Source organism: Octodon degus, unplaced genomic scaffold (assembly GCF_000260255.1).
Source record: "Octodon degus isolate 3935 unplaced genomic scaffold, OctDeg1.0 scaffold00144, whole genome shotgun sequence".
NCBI classification, from domain to species: domain Eukaryota; kingdom Metazoa; phylum Chordata; class Mammalia; order Rodentia; family Octodontidae; genus Octodon; species Octodon degus.
Window position 1 is genome coordinate 3,409,946 of NW_004524720.1, and position 20,830 is coordinate 3,430,775.

At 42.7% G+C, this 20,830-nt stretch overlaps 1 protein-coding gene across 8 annotated transcripts in view; it reads left to right on the top strand.

Moving 5' to 3' along the window:
- The window catches only part of Nrp1 (neuropilin 1), a 145,712-nt gene that overhangs the window by 58,050 nt on the left and 66,832 nt on the right, over window positions 1-20,830 (top strand). For all 8 annotated transcript variants that reach the window (XM_023701927.1, XM_023701926.1, XM_023701925.1 and 5 more), the window contains 4 exons: window positions 1,014-1,195; window positions 7,643-7,867; window positions 14,108-14,263; window positions 16,622-16,788. In XM_023701927.1, coding sequence (XP_023557695.1) covers window positions 1,014-1,195; window positions 7,643-7,867; window positions 14,108-14,263; window positions 16,622-16,788 — 730 coding nt within the window. The remainder of the gene's footprint in view (window positions 1-1,013; window positions 1,196-7,642; window positions 7,868-14,107; window positions 14,264-16,621; window positions 16,789-20,830) is intronic.

The window sequence follows — 20,830 nt, forward strand, 5'->3', positions numbered from 1 at the left end:
ACGCGCAGGGGCCCATTTGTGCGAGTCTCGCCTTGCAGGGTTTGCAGAGCTCGGCGAGGAGCAGCTCCTGGCTCTAGCTGGGCACCTCCACTTCCATGGTTTCCCAGTGTGCTGCCTCCCTTTGTGCTAAACGGCCTTACACTAAGCTGCCCTGAGTCCCATGAGTGCACATGTACCCTTGGCCTCTGGGGGTTTTGACCCATACAGATTTTAGGGTCTTTATCCTCTACGTTTTGTTTTCTCATTTCTTGAATTAATTTCACCTGTTACCCTTTGTTGGCTGTTTTTCTGCTTGCTCGTAGACAAATGTTTTCCCTCTGAGTATGAACTCGGTTCTTTTTTTTTTTTTTTTTTTGCCCCCCCTAGGAAGTCTGGAGTTTGTGGAATTGAGTTAAATAGTGAAGAATCTGTTTATTATTCTGTGGCCATATGTTTAAAGGATTGCTCACAGAAATCAAAGTATTCTTCATAGAGAGCACCAGCTAAGGAGACATTTTGAATTCATAAAAGAACTTCACAGTTTGAAAAGAATGCATAGCATTATGTATTGACACCCCACCACCATAGACAAAGGGACACAATTTAATAATAGAGAATTGTGCTCATGAGATTTTTCTTTTTCTTGCTAATTGGTTACTTTAACTGACATTGTCTGTGACTATAATGGACATCATTATTCTTAACAGTTCTGGGTTGCCAGATGATGCACGCAGACATGATGTAGTCCATTTTAATTATTTCATTTTACGAGATATTTTTCCCCTCCGTGTAATTCAGTGACAAATGCAGACAACACTTTTTTTTTTTTGACAGACTATGCTAGATAATGTTAGCTTTTATTTTATTTATTTATTTATTTTGCTGCACTGGGGATTGAATTCAGGACCTTGCACTTGTCAGGCAAGTGTTTATTCTACTGAGCTATTTCCCCGGCCCCTTAGTTTTTTGTTCAATAATTGAAATGAAAAGGGCATTTCAACACCCTAATGACTCCCTTCCTGTTCGTGCGCTAGGTATGACTACGTAGAAGTCATCGATGGAGACAATGAAAACGGACGTCTATGGGGAAAGTTCTGTGGGAAGATCGCTCCTTCCCCTGTAGTGTCTTCAGGACAATCTCTTTTCATCAAGTTTGTCTCTGACTATGAAACACATGGTGCAGGATTTTCCATTCGTTATGAAATTTTCAAGAGAGGTGAGTGAGAAACACACAGAAGAAAAGTATGACTAAATGGTCATTGAAAATTGTGTAATTTTCCAAGAGATGGAGATTATACTTTTACCTTCCGTAAAGAGCTATACACTCCCATTGCAAAAGTACTGGAAAATATTTACAATGCCTTTAGTAAAAAAGCACATACATGACATCACTATGAGCAGATACTTATATATGTCCACATATTTTTTCACTGAGAGCTATTTGACTTGTTAGAAAAATGCTAATACGTACGTATGTATACGCACACACACATATGCAACCACTTGCTTCATGTATGTGATGTTACCAAAGACAAAAATGATCAAAAAAGAGGCTAGGAATAGCCTTGCATTTCCTGTACAGTGATACCTTGGTTAGCAAGCATAATTCATCCCACAAACCTGCTTATAATCTAATACACTTGTAGCTCAGAGTGAATTTCCCCATGAGAAAAAAATGGAAACTCGGGTGATTTGTTCCATAACCCAAAATATTGAGATGAAAGGGATCACAGTATTGTAATATAATGCAAAATAATAAGGAAGACACAAAGAAAAACACCAAATTGACCAGCACTTACCTTGAAAAACCTTGGCAGCTGCTGTAAGGGAGATGTGTGAGGGGAGGGTTCGAGGGTAGGATTTTTACTCTCTCTAACAGAGTCAGCGCTATCTATTGGCTCAATGGAACTTTTTCCTTTTGGGTGACTTTAACAGGAGCCTGTCCAATGCACTTGCTTGTGCTTCTTTTTGAACATTTTGAGACAACACGGCATCACATTATCACTCAGCAGCTTCATCACTGGCACCACTATAGCCTCACTCAGGGGAAGCTCTTCTACAGGATTTTGCAGCTTCCCACATCTCCCTGACCTCATTTGAAGTGAGGGATTCCTCCATCTTCCCCCCTTACCCAGAACTGGGGTTGAACTCATGCCCTTGTGCTTGCCAAGAAAGCACTTATTCCACTGAGCCATCTCCCTGGCCCCTGATTCCTCTACCTTCTTCCCCTCCCTTTCAGGTGAGATCTTCTCCAAAACCTCTTGCTTTGGGAGACAGTCACCCACAATCCTGAAGCAAGAGAGGGGTGGACAATCACTTAGTTGTGCTCATGTGGCATTTAGCATCACATGCTTCTTGTACTACAAGGCCTCGCACATTCATTAGGTGAAGATTTATTAGAAATTATTGCTTGGCAAGCTGGGGAGATAGCTCAGTGGTCTTAGTGCCTGCATGGCAGGCTCAAGGACCTGTGTTTGAGCCCCATCACCACCTGCCAGACCGGCCCAGATGTACCATGCCAGCCCCAAAACTGAACGTGGTGGTACATGCCTGTAATCCCAGTGCTGGGAAGGTTGAGACAGGAGGATCACTGCAAGTCTGAGCTGTGTAGCGAGATCCTGTACCAAATAAATAAATAAATAAATAAATAATTTTGAAAAAGAAGAAATTATTGTTCATCTTATAGAACACTTGCAGAACAAGGTACCATCCCAAGTTTTGCTGTATTTCCAAAAGACTTGAGCATGGCTGAAAAAGAGGCGAGAGCTCTGTTAGTAGGCCATCAAGTACCAAGACTTATCAAAATGTTGGGTGAATGTTTTAGAATTTTACATATTCTGGTACAAGATAGACTGCCCTTTGTTTATCTCAGAGTCCTCCCTCTTGCTCCAAGCACATTGATCCTGTCCCTCTTACGACCTTCGGAAGCAGAGCCGAACGTCTCCTGGCATGAGTCTGTAGAGTTGCACTACAATGGCTGCCTCCCTGTCTTAAATTGACTCAGAATGTTTCCCTTTCGTGGTGATACTGATTTTGCGGAGGAGCCAGAAGGTGTGCAGTGCCGGGTCGAGGGCTTAAGGTGCTTGGAGTCACACTAATGTTATCACACCCTTTTTGTCAGACAGTGTGTGGCAGTGGCTTTCACCATATTTCAAACATAATTTATGAAGACACTCAAGAAAGAGGACTTCCTGAGCTGCTAAAGACAGTGGCAAGGATGACAGGATAAGCATGTTCAAAGCAAGGGGGCACTATTTTAGGGCGGATTAACAGCCAGAAGTCTTTTACTGTAATAATGTTTTTTTAAAAAACAATATGACATTCACCCTATATTCTGATTACACTTTATGTTCTTCATCTTTCTCCCAAATGCATGCAGCTTCCTGAATATGTTAGTCTCAGGAGTGCTGTAATTGCCCTGTCCTGCTATCTGGCACCAGCTGTGGGATTGCAGGTCTGCTCTTCCTTCCCTCCTCTACTACCTACATCAGCGTGGCTCGCAGTTCTACTGTAATTTCCATCCAGAGGTCTCCGTGAGACACAGCTTCCTTTCCACTCCCACTGCCGTTAAACAAATAGGTTCAAACAAATAGGTTCTCTTCCTGATCTCTAATCCTACCCACGGCTTCTCAAATATCCAGGCCTCCCAGAGGCCTGCAGTGGGTCTCCATCACCTATTGGGTAAACACTCAGTCCCTGCTCGAGGCTGGATGTCGGGTTGTGGTGCCCTTGACTCTGTCCACCGCAGCGTTCACAGACCTGACTTCCAGCCTGGCCTCCAGTCTCAGCATGGTGCACTGGGGAAGGCCCAGCTGACCTGAGTGTCCACTGACATTCTCCACGGGCTCCTGGTATGAATGCATACAGCCTCAGTTTTCCCCACTGAAAAAATGGAGAATAGTACCCAACTCTGGCTTGGTGGGAAAATCAAATGAGATGGAAAACGTTTAACCAGTGCCTGATACCGACAATGTGTTCAGTAGTCAAGAATGTTACAGTGGTTGTGAACAAAGCTGGTGCCTTCCAAATTCAGAGCCCCTGCACTCTTCGAACATGTCCTCGACATCCTTGGAAACTTGAATCTAAGCATACTCTTCTAGGGATGCTCCTCTTAATTAATCTGCATTGTGCTGTATGTAAACACTCAAGTGTATGCAGTATGCTTGTACATATTCAAATACTCCACAAGCGGAATATTTTCTTATTTTTTGCATATATGTTTTATTTCACAACTAATTTAGTAGTACTTGAAAATGACAAAAAAAGTATCTTTTCTTCTCTGCACATATTGCATGAAAATTATTAAAAAAGATACATTTAAGCATATATGTGTAGGTCATGGATATTTATTTTCCTCAAAAGTCATTTAATGATATAGAAGCTGTGAATCTGTATTCTTTTGAAAATATAGCACTTCTTTTAGGGTACAGAAAGTTCAAATATTAAAAGGGGGGGGGGCGGCCAGATAGTTCAGAAGACTAAAGCACCTGCTTAGGCAGGCGCAGGGGCCAGGGTCTGATCCCCGTGTGACGTGCTGATCCCACCCCCAGGGCACACTGGGATGGCGCTGGGTATGATGGCATGTGCCTGTAAACCTAGTGCTTGGGAGGCTGAAAACAGGAAGATCACCATGGGTCCAAACTGTATAGTGAGGCCTCGTAGACCCTGTACTAAATATGAAATAAATAAATAAATAAATAAATAAATAAATAACAGGAGGATCACTGCAAGTCTGAGCTGTGTAGCGAGATCCTGTACCAAATAAATAAATAAATAAATAAATAAATTTCAAGTTTCCTCAAAACATATAAACTAATCATACTTTAATTCACCAGGAAATTAATCTTTTCTCTAATGGCTTGAGATTTTAAGCAAAAGATGCTGAGGGCTGGAAGAGGCTGTGGCAGCTTCTATGGGTGTCAGGGTGGGCAAGGCGTACCATGTATTGAGGCCACGATCGCCCACTCGGTATGCACCGTGTGAGCAGGATCTGTACGCTCCACAGCAGTACCAAAGCGCTACCCAGCTGTTATTACCACCAGCCCCCGCTGTGATGGACTGCAGAGTGCGGCACCCTTGCGGCTGCGCAGGACGCTCGGAGCAGCACATCCGAAAGCCAGCGTTTGCTGCCTTCCGAAGTTGCCCCCCCCCCGGCCCACAGTGCACTTCCCGGGGGCTTGCAGGGCTGCTGCCCATATTGCTGCTCACTCTGGGTGCTCGGCACAGTCCCCAGGCCCGGATCTTGTCCCTGTCCTTGCTGGAGGAAGTACTTGGTGAACTCTGGATGCAGCAGTCAGGAAGGAAAGCTTTAAAACATTAAGACAGACTTTGTTGGCTAATGGAGAAAGATGGGAAATCACAAGAATAGGAAGAGGCTTTTTGTTTCTTTTTGAAATCTGGCAGCCCAACTCTCTGGTGTTATGCACAGATAGGAGGATCAGGAAGGTTAAGAGGCCACTTGAGGCTCCGCAGGATGTCAGTGGCAGAGGCAGGGCTGGAACTCAGCTCCTGGGGCTCAGCAATTGTTTATTCCTCCCCCTGTGGGATACACCCATCCACCACACACACACACTTGTGCCCCCACACCCACCCACCTCACCCACACACCACAGGTGCACACGTGCGCGCGCACACACACACACACAGTCTTTGTCCACACACTTATATATACCAGGGGTTGCCTCCAAGGACAAGAGCATGGCCAGGCACAGCCCCCCATGGAAATGTCTTCAGTTTTCATTGTTAGCCATCAGTGGAATCTGAATCTCACTCGGACAAGTTTATCATCTTTTTAAAAAAGGAGAGAGTAGCACCTGCACTAAGGTTTGCTGTGTGCTTTGTCTTCCCCAACCTAGCTGAGCCCTTTCTCCCCCAGGAAGGAAGTTGAAAGTGTCTGGGGTCTCTCTTCCTGTATTTTAGAAATAAAATTCTAAAGCAGCTCCCAAATAATATTCAAAATATAGTTGTGTTAATATAGATATAAATATAACATAAAAATTCTCCAACTGGAGTAGAATGACTCCAACTGGCATAGTCCCTGGGCTCTCAGATGCCCCCAGAGTAATTTAGAAATGGATTCAAAAACTTCACCTGCAACTGTGCTAACAAACTGTGACACGGCAATAACTTTTTAACCAGAATCAAATAATCTTGGAGGCCACTGTGTCAGAGCACGAAGCACAGCCAAGGCTTGGCAGTAGACCCGTGAGACCTCCATGAGCCAAGTTACTGGACCTGTCTGACAAGTCTTGTTGTTTGAATCTCCTGCACCACACACGCCTACTGCGTGTGCAGGGAGAAAACCATCAGCTTATTTCCACAGCAGTTTTCCTGATTCACTGAGATTGAGATTCAGGATTCTGACCCAAGCCACCCAACACAGAGACCTGTTAGTTAAATTTACCTATATTAATGCCTAGGAAGTTAGCTTTGGTGGCCAACTCTCTGAAAGGAGATTCAATTAAGAACAGTTTCAACGTGCCACCTTACTCAGAACTGAATCCTTGGCAACACTCCAGGAGCCCTGCACATCTCCCGGCCAGTGACAGTGAGATGGTGATACAGGAAAACAGTGGTTGAGTCGGTCCATCCCCAGATTTGATCCCAAGATTAGAAATGTCAGCTCATCTCTGATTCACGGACAGCTTAGGTGTAGCTATCTGAAAATCATGGCAGCGCCCATGATGATGGGGAGGGGGGTGTTGATGCCCTCCTGTCAGTGTGGATGGGGAGATTCTCAGTTATGCAGAAGCACCACCTATTCAGCGCTAGATACTGCGCACTGAAATTGTGCTCATTCGTACAACCGGGAGGTCAACCCACAAGGTGTGCATGAGTGCTCCTGGTCACGGCCAATTACAAATCACTATAATTTGTGAAGCCTTGATAATATCAAATAGTCATTAAAAGTGTACCTTACAAATATATGTGTGTACACGCCTGCGCCTCCATTAGCAAGCAGTTGTACAATGGTGTGCTACAATGCGGCTGGTCTTTCGGGGGAGGTTAGCTTGCCAAGCAGGGTATCAGATGACTCCCACCATCGCAGCCTGTAGTCACATTTTATTGTCCCCGCACTGAGAGCCACGCGTACTGGCACACCTGTGTCAACACCATGCGGAATGACTCACTCACCCTGGGTACAATACGAATTACCTTTCACATTCAGTTTGTCAAAGAGGCATAGGTCACATCTGGCACAGTTCCTTAGTCACTGGTATAGGAATCTGAAACCCAAACTCCCTCCACTGAATTCTCTCCCTCGCCTTTGTAAATGTTCTATTTCACCAATAAAGGGCTGTCAACTTTAAGATTTAAAGATTTAAGTTTGAAGGGGCTATAATTATTTCTCTAGGGTGCTGTCGAGATTTCTGCAGCTTATTCATTGTTCCCACATGATTTTATATTTGTCATTTTTTCCTCCTGCAACAGTAGAAGTCTTTAAATTACTCCACACAAATGCAAAACTCAGGTGAACACAATAAATCTGAATTTGACTTGCCGTAACATCACTAACATAAAAAGCCTGAGTAATGCCTGATTAGGATAGTGATTATAATGGTGAACTTTTATTAGAAAAATATTCTATCTTGGCCTAAGTTATTTGTCAGTGAAGTTATTTCAGTGGAATTTTCATGCTCTTCTTTTTTCCTTTGACTCATAGGTCCTGAATGTTCCCAGAACTACACATCACCTACTGGAGTGATAAAGTCCCCCGGATTCCCTGAAAAATACCCCAACAGCCTTGAATGTACTTATATTATTTTTGCACCAAAGATGTCCGAGATTATCCTGGAATTTGAAAGCTTTGACCTGGAGCTTGACTCAAATAATCCAGGGATGGTCTGTCGCTATGACCGGCTGGAATTCTGGGATGGATTCCCTGGTGGTAAGAACTAAGAACAGCAAGAAGCGCCAATGAGAAGGAGGGAACTGGGCGAAAAGCATCAGATCTGTTTATAAATGTCATAATATACGCATAAGTTTAAAAAAATAGCTCAAAAGAGCAAGAGAAAACAAAGAGGCAGTTCTATGTAGAAAAAGGTTGAAATATTTGAGGTCAGGAGGACCTTTGAAGTTATCTAATGTAATTTCTTTATTTTATAGATAAGAAAGCTGGACATGAAAAATTATACAAGATTTTTTAAAAGCTATTTTTGTGATTGATTTTTCAACAACACATACTTTTCTTAACTAAATCTTTTTTTCCTTTTCATTCGTTGACATTCCTCCTGGTCATTCATTTACAGACTGTCACAAGTTAGGACCTTAAGGGGTCACTTGAGTCAAACCACTCATTTTACAAAAGTATAAATTAGGGACTAGAGAAGTTAAGTAAATTTAGCTATTTTTTAAAATTTATAGAAAGAGTGTGATTGTTTTGGCATTCTGAATTTAGACAGAATCCTTGTTTGCACTCTGTGGAATTTTAAAATTATCTTTGGCCATTGGACTTACTTCAGTACTGAATATTATTTATGTTCATTGTTACTATTATTAAAATTAATTAAAACAACTAAAAAATAGTCATAAAATACCTGCTATGTAGCAGGCACTTTTCTAGCCACAGGGTAAGCAAAACAATCAAAGATGTTGGCCCTTGTGAATTCTGTACTGCACAGAGGGGGTCAGATCACGCATAGTGCACATCACAGACAAATTAGTTATGTGCCTGGGGTGCTAGAAGGTTCCAAGTGTTATAAACTAATAAGAAAGAAAAGGAGAGGAGAGGGAGGGAGGGAAAGAACACGAAAATAGGGAGAGAGGGAGAGAGGGAGGGAGGAAGGAAGAGTACGGCAGGGAGAGGGATGAAGACTAGAGGGGGTCAAGTTGACACTCTACAGGGTGGTCAGATTGGACAGATAGACAGTGACGTGTGAGCAGAGATTTGAGGGAGGGGAAGAAGCACCCGTGTAGACACCAAGATGGAAGTGTTCCATCCAACCCCGGGGAATCAGAAGGCAACTGGCGAAAGCACACACACAAATTCTTAACAGGAGATAATCTCAGATAATTTGCTGCAGTTGCATTTCTTGTCTTGTGCTTAGTCTTGTTTCATACTAAGATTTCTCTAGAGGACATGTACTACACAGATCAGAAAGGACAACCCGAAAGTCCTTGGTGGCCATGCGGTTACAGATGTGTAGCCATCTCCCAAGCAGAATTTCAAGAGACCCGGCCAAATAGCTCAGTGGGTTAAAGCACCTACAAGCAGGCACAAGGGCTGAGGGTTCAATCCCTGGGTCTGCCATGCTGGCCCAGCCCCTGGGGCATGCTGAGACAGCAATTAGGACTGAGCATGGTGGCGCATGCCTGTAATTGCAGCACTTGGGAGGCTGTAAACAGGCAGATCACTACGAGTCTGATCTAGTAGTGAGACCCTGAACATCCCCTAGACCCTTTCCTAAAATACAAAATAAATAAATAAATAAATAAATAATAAGAATTTCAAGTTTGAGCAAAGAATAGTTGATAAATTGTAAACAAAGAACAAGATGTGAAGAAGACTGTTGTATTCTTTGAAATGTCATTAAAGGCAGTCATTTTACCAGTAAAAAGCATTAGGAGAAAACTAGTTGCAGAGTAACTAGTCATTGGACTTAATGGGTGAATTAACAGTAGTTTAATATCTTGTTTGCTCTTTTACCGTATAAATAGGGTTCTGATGATCTTATCAAAAACGCTTTCATTAAGTAATGAGATTCTCCAAACACAGTGTAGATGGATTTACAAATATTGAATCTGATAATTAAGAAAACAATATTATAATAACACTGTAACAATAATTGGATCATTTAATAATGGGTTTATTTGTTTGCAATCCAAATTTGGAGTCTTACTTTGTAAAACTTTCATTTAAATCGACGTCTGAAAAGGAGGTCCAATCAACAAATTTATTTAGGATACTTTCAGAAAAAAAGCACATTGTTATTAGTGTCAAGGCTCTTTCAAAGTAGTAATTTTCTGGCTCTAGAAAATCTCTGAATTGAAGCAAAGAACAATTACCAGAAATAATTTTCAGCTTTGCAATCTACCCATGTTTTGAACTATGATATGTTTGACTTGTTCTCAGAGAAAACTGTTTGGACTCTGAACAAGTGTTTGTATATTTGTTAATATTTGTACCTGCCTTATGCAGCCTACTGCAGCAAAGCAGTTCTCTCCTTTTTTAGTCAAAATAAGTATCTGAGTCCTCCCAAGGTTTCTGTCAGTGGCACTAGAAACATTTTTGTCATAATAATTCAACACATCCAGTTCCTGTGCCAGCAAAATTGCTTTTAGTCTTTGATATCTTTTCCAAAAACAACAAGCAGAAGGCACGGAAGGCTTTTAACCATCAAGTGATTTTATGTTGCATTTTATCATAAACATTGAATTAAGTGACTAAGTAATTGAAAGCCATCCATTGATTCATATTAACTTTGAAGAAAAGCAGTTTATTGCAAAACTCAGAATTCAAGGCATGCACACTGCGAATCACACATCTTTACCTGTCACTCTCTTTGAAGTTCTGTGGTTTTCAAAGTAGCAGTTCCAATGAAAGTGAAAGTGTGCATGTAGTTCAGGGCAAGAATGTACCAAGCTTGAGGCCTGGCCGACATCAAAAAGATCCTGGGCTGAGGGATGGAGCCAGATGCAAGTTGTTGCCTCCTGTCATTGGGAATAAATTCATCCAGCCCTCTGTCCAGGCGTGGGGAACACTCTGCATCTACCGCTGATCCTCCATCCCCAACGTTACCAATAACCTCAGGCACAAGTAATAAAATCTGAAATGAGTGGAGTTTTTAAAATTTATTTTTATATTGGAATAAACCTATGGAAACCATGAAGACAGACACAAATGTGCCATTTGGAGGAGGGTGCTAATTTGCAAAGTTTATTTTTTTTTGCTCTAGATTTTTTTACAATAAGGTTTATTAATTCAACGAAGTATTGGTGATTTATCATGTACCTTTCAAATGCTTGCCTATTTTCAAAATAACCCATTCTCTGCAACAAATTTTACAGTGGATTGTTGTTTTTCTTCACATAGAAATATAGTAGAGGGCCAACAAGATAGCTCAGCAGATTAAAGCACCTGCTTAGGCAGGCGCAGTGACTGGGGTTCAATCCCTGGTGTGCCGTGCTGGCTCCGCCCCCAGGATGCACTGAGGCGGCAACTAAGATTGGGTGTGGTACACATGCCTGTAATCCCAGCGCTTGGGAGAATGAAAATAGGAGGATCACTGCAAGTCCCATCTGTGTAGTGAGACCCTGTAGACCCTGTACTAAATACATAAAAAAAAAATTATAAAGAAATATAGTAGAAAACCAAACTGTCTTGATGATGAGATAGGGCTATAATTATGGGAGCAAATAATGGAAAAATGCACAAAACTATGTTGTTGCCACTTCCTGTTGCAGCCCTATCTGAGCAGCACAAATGCTGCGCTGCTTCACACCTGGCCAGATCTAATCATTGCAGTCCTATTCTGCCCAAAAGATAGACTGGCATATTTAGCTTGCTTAAATTCCTCAGTAATTTAATTTTTGAATTATATTTCTGGTTTTTGTGACAGTTTTCATTCATCTCTTTGGCCTTTGGGTCTGCAATAACAGAAAGAAGAAATCCAATAGCTGTATTCATGTAAATACACAAATGAGCACACACAGGAGACGGACAACAGTGCTTCATCCACTCCGGTTCAGATCAATATTGCATTAGCTTGCCAGGCTGAGGTCCTGCTGGTGTTCAGGAAAATTCAATGCCTCTTTGTATTATGTCGCAGAAACCTTTCACTCTCATGTCTTAAGGGCTCCTAAAAAGAGTTGCATGCCACTGACCGGGGGCATGTTCTAAAGGACAGAAGGCAGATTTACCCAGCATGTCTGTAACATTATAAACCAGTGAGTCATAGAGACTCTCTAAATTATGAGTCTGCATGAGACAAGTTCTCTTCTGTTTCCGCTTTCAAAGAGACTCCCCCATCCACCCTCCCCAGGGGAATTGGGTGGCAAGGAGGGGGAGGACAAACCGCCAGCAATGGCAGCTCCCCGGGCCAGTGTATGTTCCTGGGAAGGTCAGTGGCTGTGGTGATCAGAGAGCAACCCCCAGGCTTAGGGCTGTAAAAGTTTGCCCACAAACTGAAGGGGAGACTCTGAAACCACACAAATGGAATTTAAATGAGGGGGAGCACGCTGGAGTATGAATGAACTCTAAGCTTCCCCTTTATAATTGCAAACCAGAAATGGCAAACCTTCCTCTTTTTGAGGAAAGGAAGGACTTAAGTTTTGGGCTCTATCAAGATATTTTCATGCATATGCTTGGGCAACTCGGCGTTCTTGTGGGAAAGAAAAGAAAATGTTGAATTAGTGGTAGTGACACATCCAGAATGAAGAGAATCTGGAAAAGAACTAGTCCTTGTGGAAGAATTGGAGGTCAAGATTAAGCTAAAGAGAAGCAAGAAGCAGTGAAGATCTTCTAGGTGGTTTCTTTCTGTTGACTGGATAGAAAGTCCAATTTAGCAATATTCTCTTGCCCCAGCGCCCAGTGTGTCTGTGACAATGTAATTCTCCTAGATAATCCCCATTGGTCTTGCTCACTTTGACAACCTCCTTATTTCCTCCATGATAAGCTAGTCTCCACACACAGCCATTGTTTGTGGGCAAACTAAAGAGTGAGGGAAAGTCTTAGAATTCACTCAGATTAATCACTTTGATTGCATAGACTTTATCAGGTATTTGAAGTAACCCATTTTGCCAAAGCTCTACACACTCTATTAACTAAGGGGCTCAGAATATCTGCCTAGTGAAAGTCCAGCTTGTGGGTGGGCTTCCTACCTACAGTCACACTAGAAATGCCTTCTGGGCCTCATCAGTAGCTTTGTGCATTCAAATGCCATATGCAGGACAGGGAGCACCTCAACCTCCTTGAAGGGCTATCCCCCCAGGGAGAGGTCCACCCACTGTCTGCCTTCAATGAAGCAATAACTCTTAGTTGAAAGGCGTGGATCCATGGATTCTGGGTAGAGGAAAACAGTTCATACCAGACTGTCCCTCTAACTACAGACCATCTGGCATGTTTTTACCATATGTGCAATGGAAAAAAATGAGAAAGAAAGGAAAGTAAGCAATTTCTCTCTCTCTCTCTCTCTCTCTCTCTCTCTCTCTCTCTCTCTCTCTCCACACACACACACACACACACACACACACACACACACACACACACGCTGATCTGGACCGAATCTCAGAAAGAAACTTACAATAGCTTATTGTTACCATTTATTATTTATTCAAAGCATTTCAACAAAAGTGTGGCCAATTTAAGCCAAATAACAACTTGACTTCAACACAAACCTGTTGGTGCTGTATGTCATTCACTGCCTTGTCCCCTGCTATGCACAGCCAAGTGTCTGCCTTGGGCCACTTCTTGGCAAGAGAGCCTAATGCATTGTTTTGGAAGAGAAAACCTGAGACAGAGGTCAGGAAAGCGCACTTGCCATTCATTTTGATTATAATGCACCATTACATAAAAGTCATTGGCAGCTACAGGCTGGACATTTTTTATTCTTACAGCTATGGTCTTCAGTAGGCATCAGAAGCAATCTTGAGGAGGACATGAGACCTTGTCCTTTGTTCAAAGCTGTGATGTTCATTTTATTTAGAATCAGGCAGAAAGATGGAACAAGGAAAGGAGTCAGAGGTACACAGTTGTGGAGCACACCTCTTTTCGGGTGTTCTTTCCAAGACTGAGGAACAGAAGAAGTGAGGAGAGGCAACTTAGAGAGAACTTGGGGACCTGCTGGGCTGCATGAGCAGTTTGGCACAGGTGATGAGAGCTAAAGTGTCACTTGACAACCTCAACCTCATTCTTTGCAATTGAAGCAAGCATCTCGATTCTGTTCTGGAAACAGTCCTTCTCGCTGGGGAGCATGGCTATGCCTGTTACTGCCCTTCTGAGTATACTTTAAAATCCTCTCCACAAACCCCATCCAATGTGTTTGGTGCAAAGCAGTTAACTAGGGAAGCCTTGCTTTGGGTTGGAATAGACTTCTGGATTCCACTGAGACCCATGTTTGTAAATGGTGATTTTTGCATCTGATGTAGAAGAAAAGACATTTTGACATTTCCTGTGTGTCTGCCTTTCCAGTTGGCCCTCACATCGGACGTTTTTGTGGACAGAAAATACCAGGTCAGATCCGTTCTTCATCAGGCATTCTCTCGATGGTTTTCTATACTGACAGCGCAATAGCCAAAGAAGGCTTCTCAGCCAACTACAGCATCTTGCACAGCAGTGTCTCAGAAGGTCAGTGTCATTCATCTTGTAAAGCCCTGTGGTAAATGTGCCCTGTTATTCCAATTCACACACCTGCGACCACACACAACACTAAAGAAAGGTGCTGTGAACTGGGGGGCTGAGTGTGCGTTTTTCACTTTTCAGTATTTTTTAAATGAATAGCAACAGGAAAAACTATGTAGTGTGCTCTCCTTATAAAACTGTGGATGAGACTCTGAAGTCATTGGAAGAAGTGAGAGATAGCAACACACTGCCTCAAAACAATGAAATCGAGCCAGACCCCTCCCTGATGCACTCGAGTGCATAATAGGCAGAGAATCATAAAAGGGAGCCGATGCTCAGAGCAGCCACACAGAACGGACAGGGCACGCTGCTTTGGATGGAGAGGACCCCAAGGGAAGCCGTTATTTTTCCCTTTCTTACCTGAGTGAAAGTGGATATTCATGAAAAGGAGCATGTTTCCATTTTTTGCTAATACCTTTCCATCAAACACAGAGTTATATCCTATTAAAATGCTCATCCAACTCAACCCCTTTTGCAAAGATTCGTAGCTTCCAGCTCTTTGAAAAGCTGGAGAAAAGGGCTGAAAGGACAAAGAATGCATGTGGTTTGTGTGTTTTTTCAGTTCCAGCTGCCAGGTTGGATGGTGACTTAGTGACAGGAACTGGGTGTTTGGAGGCCCGTCCATGAGATTCCAGCACCTCTTCCACCAGAGCTTACAAAGAAACAAGATAGCTAACAACAAATCTTATTGGCCTTTACTTTGACTAATTAATTTTTGTGCCTATAAATAATATTTCTATTAAAAATAGCAAGCCTGAGCTGAAAGTAGGGAACCAATGAAACAAGTCCTTTATGTCATCAAACTTTACCTGCTAGAATAGGAAATTCAGAAAATATGAAATTTTGAAGAGCTGAGTATGCTCACTTTCTGTTGCTATAATAAGTACCTGAGGCAGTCACCTTAAAGGGTAGAGGATTTGTTTTTGGCCGACAGTCTTGGAAGCTCCAGACTGATCAGGTGGCGCAGTTACTTCCGGCCTACGGGGAGGAAGCAGTTCATGGTGAATGCTTGCGGTGGAGCCAAGAGACTCACCGCATGGTAGAAAGTACAGGAGAGGAAAATGAAAGCAGGGTCCAGTGGTCCCCTGCTTGAGCCCTGTTCCCAAGAATCTAAAGACCTCTGCCTAGGCCCCTTCTCCCAGTAGTGGCACCTCAGGGAGCAGGTGTTCAATACATGAACCTTTGCAGAGCACTTAAGATCCAAACTGTAGCACTGAGATTTTCTGGATAGTTGAGATCTTCCATTTAATTCCTGAAGCTATTTTTCATTTTGAGTTAACATTTTTCTAAAATTTATTATTCACTTCTCAATATCATCACATAGCTAAGCTGGGCCTAACGGAATACTGTGTGGGTTTTAGTGATTCGTGGTCATCATTGCTCCCTTTATAGAAAATTTGAAAGAGAACTTAAAAAAAAAAACAATAAAAATACAGAATTTCAAACCAAGATGATAAGAAATTAATCATGGTTATTATGTTGCATATTATCTTCAAAGCAGTTGCTCATATCACCAGATATAGGCATGAAAAATTGATCAAATAATGGAAGCAGTTAGCTGTTGCTTTCAATGCACTAATAGAAATGAGTAGTACAATTGTCTTAGCTATCATGTGTCTGTGTGGGTGGGTGGGTGGGTGGGTGTGAGTGTGTGTGGGGTGTGTGTGTGTGTATCTCATGCTATAAAACTGTGGTGTTCTTTGGGCCATGAAACACTGCAACTTAGCCCTAATGGATACTTCTGTGTTTTAATAAACTAGATTAAAGGTGTTAATAGTTGTGACCAGTGCAGGGGCAAAGGGCATGTGAAGAGAGGCTGTTAAGGAGAGGTGTTTTGTGTCTGAACTGCAAGGGATTGGAAAAGGAGTTAAGATCTATTATCTACTAGATGTGCATTGTGAATAGACACAGAATCGCTTTCAGTGTTATTAAATATTAGAGAAAACATTCGATACTGAAATTTTATTTAAGTGGTCTTTTATGTATGCTCCCTCCGCATGCTCACACACACACATAACTTTGGAGCTATATCATTACCTCCATCGTTTCCTAATTTCTAATAGTATTTTTTCAACCTAGGCCTACTAGGGAAAATCCCTAGTCTCTGTGATAACAGTCATAGCCTTATTTTTAAATAATGCCAGGAAAATGTCAATACCAGTGCCACATTCCAAGAAGCCCCTTGCTGGCTTCTTTTGTGAGGCTGTAAATGGACAAACTCTTTAGTTTGCCGCACTTAGAAGGAAAGTGTGTCTTGGATCCCCAGGGTTTTGGTGACTCTGGCCGTCTCCTTGTCCCTGCCAGATTTCAAGTGCATGGAACCACTAGGCATGGAGTCAGGAGAGATTCAGCCCGACAAGATCAAAGCCTCTTCCCAGTACAGCATCAACTGGTCTGCAGAGCGCTCTCGCCTGAACTACCCCGAGAATGGCTGGACCCCAGGGGAAGACTCCTACCGAGAGTGGATACAGGTATGTGGCCCAACACCTGGTGTCGCTAGAGGCAGAGATTTGGGTCATCTGGAAAGACCAGTGTCTAGAACTGTGAGATGAAAACTGCCCTCAGATAAGAAAATCACTAGATATAACCCTTAAAGGATAGTCACTTACTGCACCGCAGGGAAGGGCGGCTCAGGTGGCCCCTCCTAGCATCCTGTCCTCTCAGGCCCTTGCGCGCCACTCAGTCTTCCAAGAATATGAGGTCAGATGGCTCATTCTGACAACAACTAAAAAATCCAACTTGCCCCGCAAGTACACATTTCTAGCTATGCTTCCTACTTTGACATACACCTGTTTCCTTGATGAATTCCATGAATTCTGTGTGTAGGCATGCATGAAATCATGGTTTCCAAGTATACTTTTATTTTTCTGTTTTCAGGTTAAAAGAAGGGACAGAAGGGTTGAAGTTTATTTTCCATACAGGTCTACATAGCACATACCCAGAAAGGGGTTTAGTTGAGGTCCTGGCCCCTCTCAGCTGTGTCCTTATGCGTATATGTGTGTTCACTGCACACACTTGGGATCTCATTAGGGGTGTTGCTTCTGTCATTCTTATGTGGCTCTGACATCCCCTTGCTCCCAAAACTGATTGCCCATCTTTATCTTCCCAGCCTCTACAGTGTCACCCACAGCTGTCTAGCAGGCTCCCGCCCCACCTTCTTGTCCCAGCAACCTTCCCAAAGCCCTTTCCTGCCCACCTTTGATGCCCAGATGTTTGCACCCAAGGCTTGCCACACACCTCCCTGGGTTTCTTACCTATTGCCAAATGAGGTATCTATATCTGAATCATCAAGTGAGACCACAGATAAATCATCCAAATGGTTATTTGCAAAAGGATCTAGGTTTCATTTTCAGGAGAGTAGGTACAACCTGCCTTACATCTATTGCTAAAAATATAAAAATGTCTAATTCCTGGGGAGAGTTTCTAAGTGAGAAAAAACCCAAAAAGATTTATCCCCCCCTTTCCACATCAATTGCTTTCTCAGTCATTTGAGCACAAATACCAGATCCTATTTTACTTTGGAAAGGTCAATATTAGTTTAACATACACTGAAAGTGAAATAGCCAATTATAGGAGGCTGAACTCACACCTACTTCTAAATGATAGCAGTGAAGAATGTGGAGAGGGCGAGAAAAGATGAGAGTTCTACCTCAGGATTGCTGGATCTAGCTCTAGATTAAGCCAGTAATGAAATGAATTTGCCTGTGTCAAAATAGCTCTTGTAACTTGTGTCTTCACACCCCCAAACCAGCGAGCAGTTCAGTGTGATTGACAGGTGTGCCTCCAGAGGACAGCAGACATTTTGCAGTGCTCAGCATGTTTGCATGGTAATGCAGTCCTATTCTTGGGGATGCTGAGAGCACAAGATAAAGTAGGGCCGGTGGTCTTGCAAGAGTTCCGAAATTGCAGTGCTAGCAATTCTTCTGTGTAAGGCAATTCTGTGTCCCTCAGAACATGGAGACTAAATGGGCTCTCTCAAAGCATCTGTCAACAGGACAGGATTTTACATCATTCTTTAGGTTGAGATGCAATTTGAGATCGCTGCAAGAAGAAAAAAAAAATCTTACACCAGCCACCCTTGGTGCCAATGAGACAGCATGGTAAGGAGAACAAGGCAGTGCAGCCCCTCAGAGAAGGCTTTTCCTTCTCATTCGTGCTACTCCGTCACTGGGCCAACTGGAGAGGTGCGCACCAGGGTCTCACATGTAGACCTGGCTGAGGAAGAGGGCATCCTCAGAAATGACATGTTACCAGGGCAGCAGGAGAAAGAGGGTGGATAACCACACTCGCTACCCACATTTCACTGCCGTAGCAAACCAGCCAGCCTCACTCAAGCCAGAGTAGCTGGAGTGCTTCTGGCCAGTGCTGGAAGTGCCAGAGAGCCGTAGTGAGCACTGAGCGACGACTAAGCAGCTCGTGGGCTGCTCACCATCTGTGGGATGCACATTAGATAGCCCAACCTGTACTACATATGCAACTTTGGGGGTCTGCTCCTTTTAAATTTCTTTTAGTATTTATTCATTTATTTGTTAAGAGTCGTGCTATGCAGCTCAGACTTGTAGTGGTCTTCCTGTCTCTGCCTGGGATTATAGGCATGTGCCACCACAGCCGGTTTCAGTGGCCAGCACAGCATGTGGTACCAGGATCAAACTCAGACCCTTGTGATTGCCAGGCAGGTGCTTAGACCTCTGAGTTATCTCCCCAGCCTAAGGGCTGCTTTTTTTGAGTCAGGGTCTCACTAGGTAGTTCAGGTTGGCCCTAAACTCACTATGTAGCCCAACCTACCTTCAAACACACAGCAGTCCTCTTGCCTTAGCCTCCTGAATGCAAGGATTACAGGCATGTACCACCACACTGAGCTTCATATTTTTTATTTAACCTTTACTGTAATCCTGGGAAGGAGGTACAATAATCTCTGTTTTAAAAATGAAGGTACAAGTTTCAGAGAATTTTCAAAATACTCAGTCAAGGTCACAGTATCTAGACTTTGAAATAAGGTCTGTTGAACCCAGCACCACCTTCCAGTCTGCAGTGTCTTTATGATTCATTATTAAACCTATCTTCTAAACACCACGCCCCTCCCTGCACACTTGCTGGAGCTGAGGAGGTTCATGCTGAGATGGCTTGGGTGCTGACTGTTTCTAAATGTAGGATGCAGGGATCTTGCTCCTCAATGCTCTGTCACCAAATGTGGCTGTCACCAAAGCTTAGTGTTTGTTCATCTTGATGTAAAATTATCTTTTTCTCCTCTCGGAGCTCAGGGGGCTCATTTACATGCTTGCAGTGATGTGTACATGGTGGGAACTGTTAACACCCACAACCACTAATTATGAATAATTTCCTGTGTTTCCAGCTTTTCTGAAGCTCCTTAGAAGTGGTTGGCTGGTTGTTTTCATTGGATAGATGTTTTATAAATTAACCAACAAGTGCAGCATAATTTAGACTGAGGCCAAGAGGCACATACCTCTAATCATAGGAACGTCAGCACACACACACACACACACATTTCTATTTTTGTGCGTCTAAGTATGCAGATAACATTTGTTTTCTTTTTCAGCTTTTTCCCATTTTGCATGAAGCCTACCCCACAAAACATGTTGCTGTAGCAACAACAAAGACAAATACTTACATGTGCTAAATTAATAAGGCAACTTTGGAAGTTGACTTTCCTTCAAGACAGGAACTGTCTTTGGTTCTCATTGTTTTCCCTAGGAAATTACTGAGTGATACAAAACAACAATGCACCATTAGTACTGGACTCAAACATCCACACTGGCACTTCCTGTGAGATCTGCTGTCTGCCAGGAAGCTCAAAAACAAGTCAAGGAGCCCTTTGGTCAGAAGAAGCAGAAAGGGAAGTCCCCATCTGAGGCTTTGCACACAGCCACATCCTGCTCAGAAGGCCGCTTAATAAATAGCCCAAGCAGCTCAAAACTCTCAATTGCCAATGAGCAGAGTTAATCACACTACGAAATTTGCTCATGTTTCCTTGAATATTCCATTCTGTGTTCTCTGTTCTTGAGCTGCTTATCTTATCATTTCTCTGTTCTTTGTTTCTAATGGAATAATCAGAGCAGAGAGTCTGTGGTACAATCAAAATTCTTGCAAGCACATGTTTAGCGATCACATATTAAACTTTCTGAAATTGAGCTTCTTTTCCTAGAAGACAATGTAGCCTTAACTCTGATGCTGTGAATCACAGTGAGATTCACTCTAGTTTTCTTTTCTTCTCTTAAAAAGTACATAAATACTGTATCTGTTCGGGCAGACATGTCCTCATAGATCCCAAATGTAGCCACTCACACACAAAGCAGAATTTAATTTGTTAATTATTCCAATGTTTTATTAATGATAGTGTTCACCGCACTGTAAACAGATTTATCCTTCCAGCTTTAATTAAAGCTCTTGGGAGAGCTTTCCTCAAAACAACTGTGACTTTTCCCTGATTAAAATGCCAGGAGACAGGAAAAAAAATTAAGATAAGAGACACAATGCCTGGGTGGGAGGTGAACT